This window comes from Elephantulus edwardii, unplaced genomic scaffold, assembly GCF_000299155.1.
Source record: "Elephantulus edwardii isolate Elephantulus edwardi_28Jun2011 unplaced genomic scaffold, EleEdw1.0 scaffold00048, whole genome shotgun sequence".
NCBI lineage: Eukaryota > Metazoa > Chordata > Mammalia > Macroscelidea > Macroscelididae > Elephantulus > Elephantulus edwardii.
The window spans coordinates 8,743,014-8,749,843 of record NW_006399798.1 but is presented as its reverse complement, the minus strand read 5'-3'; the positions used below and the strand labels follow the sequence as shown (position 1 = coordinate 8,749,843).

The following is a 6,830-nucleotide window of genomic DNA, read 5'->3' as shown; positions in this document are numbered from 1 at the left end:
AACAACAACAACGTGTCTCTTATTCTGATGAGCCCCACCAAGACCAAAGAACCAGCAGTAGTAGAGAATAAGCGCCTGTCATCAGAAAGTGGAGAAAAATAGCAGAGGAGACGGGGCAGTAAGGATCACGCAAGGGTCACATATACTTAAGGAAGTCTGGTGGTGCGGTGCCTAAGTGCTTGTCTGCTAACTGAAAGGTCCGCGGTTCAGACCCACCCAGTGTCTTCAGGAGAAGACCCCGTGACAGCCAGAAAACCTTGCGGTGGTGTCGGCCCCTGGAAGGGTCTCCCTAACGGCATCTAACAGTGCCCGGGGGGACTGCAGAGAGCCATGACTTGGAGCAGTGTTGCTCGGTGCCCTCGAGTTGGTTGTGACCCACGGTGTACACAGCACAGCCCAGCTCTCTGCCATCACAGGTGCTGCTGTGTGTAAGCCCATCATTGCCACCACTGTGTTACTCCGTCTTAACTGCGGTGGAGGGGAAGGGGGCCGTCTTCCTCTTTTCAAGGACCCGTCGCTTTACCAGGCATGATGGCCTATCTACCTCCAAGCACTGGTCCCTCCTGATAACACATCCAGAGGATATGGATGAAGTCTCGCCATGCTCACTTTCTGGCTGTCCTCCTCCCAACCCAGATGTCTTTGTTGACCTCACAGTCTGTGCTGTATGCCAGATAACAGCACCACGATTTCATACTCTTCAAACCTAACCCAGTGCGTCCAGCTGGTGCCACTCGAGCCACCATGTCGGACAGCGTTGAAGGACTCTCTAGGGTCTCCCAGGCGGGAAGTCTTCCTGGGAGCAGACTGTCCCATCTTAATCTCACCGAATGGCTGGGGGGTTTGAACCACCAACTTTACAGTCAGCAGTCAGTCTCTTAAGCACGCTCTGTACCACCAGGCTTCCTGTTGCATTCCCATGGCCAAAGTTAATACTTTTTTTTAGTAGAAAGTCACTTTGTTCCTAAAATGTTTACTAGAAATAGAAAGCATGAGCAAGTCATCTTATTAGCACATACATGGACCAGTATAGTCTAGTCACAGATAGACCAGCATTTTCATATAAAAAAATACGGCTCATTCCTGGTTCACAAAATATCCTTGGCCTTCAGAAACTCCCTATTTGGTAATAGGTAACTTTGACTCTGAACACACAATCTCGGCAGTCCACAGTAAACATCACGCATCCACCTCTTCCTGAGGCTTGTTCTGTCCTGTTGTACATGTGGGTCAGAACCAACTTGACAGCACCTCACAACAGCCCCACAGCCCTGGGACCCATTCGCAGATCTGAATGTTGGGGAAGGGGACGAGCTGCCACGGACCATCACAGTGATTTCTGTTTGAAACCCTAGTTCTGTTGGAAAGAAGTTTGACCAATAGAAGGCTCTTGGAACCGCTCACCAGGCTCACGGCCTCCAGCTTCTCTCTGATGAGTCTCCTGAGAACACTCCAGAAAGGTGAGGCTGCCTATGAGTGATTGTAGGAAACACAATGTAGATGAAAGAGTGTGTAAAACACAATGTGTATGAATGAAACATAATGTAAGGGATTACTATATGTTGTTGTATTTATGTGCTGTCGAGTCATTTGCGACTCATAGCGACCCTGCATCCAAGAGCCCTAAACTCTGTTCTATCCTGTGCCAACCTTGCCGTCTCAAACACACTCATTTCCACTACTCCACTCACAGAATCAATCCATCTCATTGAAGGTCTTCCTCTCCTGCACCGTCCCTCCACTCTCCCAAATATGATGTCCCTCTCCAAGGACCAGTTCTTCCTTGCAGTATGCCCAAAGTATGTCAGACAAAGCTTCAGAATCCTTGACTCCAAGGAGCATTCCAGCTTCACCCTCTCCAGGACAAACCTGTTTGTTCTCCTAGCAGTCTATGGTATATTCAACACTCTTCTCCAGCACCACAACTCAAAGGCATCAATTCTCTTTCTATCATCCCTATTCACTGTCCAACTCTCCCATGCATAGCACGTAATTGCAAAGACTATAGCCTGGATCAGGCGCACCTTAGTCTCCAGCCTGATGTCGTTGCTCTTCAGTACTCTTGAGAGGTCCCTCACAGCTGACTTTCCCAATGCAATTCATCTCCTGATTTCCCGGCTGCTGTTACCAAGAGTGCTGACTGTGGAGCCAAGCAAACTAAAACTGTTATGAAAACCAATAATATATATATAGAGAGAGAGAGACAGACAGACAGACAGACAATTCCTGGATAAACATGTCTGATGGCCAGTGCTTAAAGAAAAATTACAAGTAATGATCTTTGTTGTTATTGATTGCCTTCAAGTCAAGCACAACTCGTAGCGATCCCATGAACAAAAGGTCTGAAGCCCCTCTACAACCATCGACATTTTCAAAGTTCAGAGTTTCTGGAGGCATGTTGTTTGGGAAGTGGATGCCACTCCTGCTTCCAAACCTGTCATAGTATGTTATTGTTGTTATGTGCCATCGAGGTGCCTGCGAGCCAATCTCACTAATTCCAACACACCAACCCCCATCTCTCCAGTCACTGTGTCAGTCCATCCCAACCAGGGTCTCCCTCTCCTGCGCTGTCCCTCCACCCTTCCGAGCATGATGTCCTTCTCCAAGGACAGGTCTCTCCTGGCCAATAAGCAAATCATTATTTATTTATTTTTTTAAAAAAGGTGAGGCTGTTGGCTTTGGGGTTCTGGGGCTGGTTCAAGCATTTGGAGAAGTTTGCATACAATAATTCATTTACATTGTGTGTCATTCATGTAAGTTGGAGGGATTTTTCCCCGCCTCCCTCAACCCACCAAACTCTGCCGCCTGGTGATTTCCCCACCACCATCACCCTCGGCGCCCGCCTCCCTTCCCTCTTGGGATATCCATACACATCTTACTTGTTATCCTTCTATTTTTTACAATAACAGTCTTACACAGTATTTGTCCTTATGCCCCTGAGATAGTTCACTTGGAACAATGCTCTCTAGCCTTTCTCAGACTTTCCCATGGCAATGCGCCTTTCTCTCTGGAGACTAAGGTGCGTCTGATACAGGCCATGGTCTTCGCAATCACTTGTTATGCATCAGAGAGTTGGACAATGACCAAGGAGGATAGAAGGAGAATTGATGCCTTTGAGCTGTGGTGCTGGAGAAGAGTATTGAGAATACCATGGACTGCTAAGAAAACAAACAGATTTGTCCTGGAAAGGGTTAAACCGGGTGGCTCCTTGGAGGCAAAGATTCTGAGGCTCCGTCTAACTTACTTTGGACATGTTGTGAGGAGAGACCGGTCCTTAGAGAGGGACATCATGCTTGGGAGGGTGGAGGGACAGCGCAGGAGAGGAAGGCCCACTATGAGGTGGATTGATTCAGTGACTGGGATAATTGGGATGGGAGTGTCAGAGACAGTGCGATTGGCACAGGACAGAGCGGAGTTTAGGGCTGTTGTACATAGGGTCGCTATGAGTCGCAGGCGACTCAACGGCACATAACAACAACAACACAACAGCCTTTCTCATGTTACATTTTTCAAATTGTTGCTCTTGAGTGCTGCATAGTATTCCATCACGTGAATGAATGTCATGTTTTAACTCCCATCCCTGGCCTCTGTCTTTTTCCGCCTCTCCCCCTCGCCATGTTGCTTGACATGGCCTTTCTCAAAGCCCTCCAGACCCTCACGTTAACCTCCTCGGTCAGTCTCCTTCCCATGAAACATTTCAGCCAAGTTCCCAAAAGACTAAAGAGTAGATAGTCTCAATTTTCTTAACGTTCAGGTCTTCTGGATTTTAGCATTTTCATCTATTTAAAAATATACATATCTAGTGGTTTAGACTAGGGAACTCTGATGGCCTCGTGGTAAGAAGCTGAGCTGCAGTCCTGAAGGCACATTGTTCAAATCCACCATCTGCGACGCAGGAGGAAAATGGACAGTCTCCTCCTGTGTGATTGCCTGCCTCTGAAAACCCGCCGGAGGGTCAGCTATGGGTCAGTTCAGACAACAGCAGTGGCTTAGACTAGATCCTGAGGTTCCTGCCAGCTCCGGTACTCTGAGTGACAGTCCCGTCACCCGGGTGAACTGGGATGGCGTGTTCTGACCCACAGGCATCGGCCCCCTGGGTTCCAGGTCTCTGTAACGGTTAGTCGTGTCTCTGCACAGGGTGGACCCAATGCAGCAGGACCGTGAAGACGGGCGGCGTCAGCGGCATCACCATGCTCTTCACCGGCTACTTCTTCCTCTGTTGCAACTGGAGCTTCAAGCATCTGAGTAAGACTTTGTGTTTTCAGCCTAAATGACAGGTCCCATCCCATTACGGGGCTCCCCTGGGTTCCTCCGGATGGCTTCCTTAAATTGCAGTGTCTGACACGCCCCAGTGAATGCGCTCTAATCTGGGGCTCTGGGTTTCTTAGAGGTTTGGATGTAACGGCCCTTCTAAGAGCTGGCTGGGATTTACATAATCGTTCTTGTGCTTCCCTTCAGTGTTGTGGCTGGGAACTGGTGGCTGTAAGGTTCCTCCTCTAGGGCTGTTTCCCCGCTGGAAGATGGGACTTAGCTCCCAGGGACTTTTTCATTCCTGCTGCTGAACTCCTTTGTAGCACAGAAACTAAACAGCTTTATTATGCCCCCAAAGACAGACGGTGCAGCGGGCCACGCCTCACACCTCATCGGTGTGTCTAAGGCTTCACTTTACCTTTAAAAAAACCATATAAAATCCTTTCAGCCTGACCCAGCAGTATCAAAATATATGCTAAGCTTTACCCTGTTTTTTGGGGTTTTTTTATTATTTTTTAATTGAATTTTTTTTATTAATTTCAATTAATATCTACAGAGATTTTGGATTTTCATTCATTCTCTACCCTGCTTTGATGGAGTCAGTTGCAAGCCTTGAGGACAGTAGTTCGACCCCATAGGACTTCTTTTTGTTTTTCTTGTATACTCTTGATTCTGAGCCGACTGGCACAGGAGGAGATTGCCCCTCCTTCTAATCTGGTGGATTAGAACCACACGCCTTCGAGATTGCAGTGCAGTTTCTTGCCATCAGGCCACCAGAGCTCCACCCATAGGGCTTCTAAGGGTGTAATCTTTACAGAAGCTGACTGCTGTTTCTCACTAGAACAAATGGTTTCAAACTGCCAACCATTTGGTTAGCAGGCACGTGTCTAAACACTATGCCACCAGGGCTCCTGTGAGTGCCAAAGGCCAGTGTCATTCACAGACTGGATAAAACTTGTAAAAAGCCCAGATTTGACTCTTTTTGGAGCAGTCAGTGCTTCACGGGAGGAAGGGCAGGTGGTGGAGCAGGAGAGAGAGCCTGCCGCAAACTCCCTGCCCTGCGTGTCATCCTCCTGGTCCTTCTTAAGGAGAAGCAGTTCTTGGAGAGGCCGACCCAAGGCTCAGTGCTCCCGCAGGAACAGCCCTTCCCTCCAAGTTTCCCCTGATTGAAAAGGCTCTGTAGTTTCAGACCTGAAACTTCCCCCCCCTCCTCACAATTTCCAACATGAGACTCGGGAAAGGGAAGTAGAAACGTCTTGCTGTGCTTGAATCTCAGTTGTGAATGCATGAGCCACAGCGTGGTGGGATGACCGCTTGGAGATGGGGCCAGGACTGGCCTCGTGCAGCCTCACATCTTTCTCTGTTTGTCCAAAGGGCTGCAGCGCTGGCGTAAGTAGAGCCGGTCAGGAGGCCCCCAGGAAGCTGTGGAGCCCACGGGCAGGACACGGAGGCCATCACAGGCGGCTTAAGAGTGCACCAGGCAGGGAGGGGAGACAATAAAATACTTGGAATCTTTCAGCATCTTGAATTCTTTGTTCTGCATACAGATTGAATAGACATGGAAAAAGGATACAACTCTAATGCACATCTTTCCCTCTTTTAAGCCATGTAGTGTCTCTTGCTCTGTTTACACAACAGCTTCTTGGTCTATGTATAGATTTCACATAAGCAAAATTAAATGTTCTGGGGTTCACATTCTTCTCAATGTCAACCATAATTATTTATGATCCACATAGTCAAATGCCCTGGTATAGTCAATAAAACACAAATGGACATTCAAAAAAAAAATACTTGGAATCTAAACCACTTCTAGAGGAAGTGCCTTTTTCATTTTTTTAAGTACGGACAGAGCTGCCCTGCCGGGATGTTTCCTTGGCTCACTGTCAAAAGTGACTGAGTGAGTTACTGAAAAATCTCCGATTCTGTTGAGTCATAAAAGGCCAACGTTCCTCAGGGAGACCCGAGGACGGCCACGCTCACCACGAACGTCTTTAAATTGCTGTTTCAATTGACACTTGTTTTAAATCTTCCTCCTTAAAATTTTCCTGTAGCCTTTGGTGTTTTACCATTTGTCCATGTTGTTAAACGCCATCGAGCTGTAGGTGACTCATAGCGACCCTATGAACTTTCATCCTCTCTCCAGGTTCATAGGGTTTCCAGAGACAAGCTATTTTGGAAGTGGATGCTACTCCTGCTTCCAAGCTTGTTTTAACTGGGAAGCTTCACCAAACACTGTCCACCATGGGTAACCATTAACTCATTTGACACATCAGTGTCACGGTGTTCAGCGTCACAGCAACCACGAGTTACCTCTGTATGGCAGGTGGACAGAGCTTTTGTCCATGTTGTTGTTGTTGTTGTTTGATGCCGTCAAGTCGTAGACGACTCATAGCGACCCTATGAATGAACAGCCTGAGCACTGTTCGTACATAGAGTTTCCGGAGGCAAGCCATTTTGGAAGTGGACGCCGCTCCTGCTTCCAGGCTTGATTTAGTCGGGAAGCTCCAGCCAACACTGTCCACCATGGGTGCCCATTACCACGATTGGCACATCACTGTTGCAGTGTTCAGCATCACAGC

General features: G+C 48.0%; 1 protein-coding gene across 1 annotated transcript in view; it reads left to right on the top strand.

The window, feature by feature from the left end:
- The window catches only part of LOC102860765 (chromosome unknown open reading frame, human C17orf80), a 10,613-nt gene extending 4,965 nt beyond the window's left edge, over positions 1-5,648 (top strand). The window contains exons 2-4 of the mRNA XM_006886396.1: positions 1,356-1,460; positions 4,138-4,245; positions 5,626-5,648. Coding sequence (XP_006886458.1) covers positions 1,356-1,460; positions 4,138-4,245; positions 5,626-5,648 — 236 coding nt within the window. The remainder of the gene's footprint in view (positions 1-1,355; positions 1,461-4,137; positions 4,246-5,625) is intronic.
- The last annotated feature ends 1,182 nt before the right edge of the window (positions 5,649-6,830 follow it).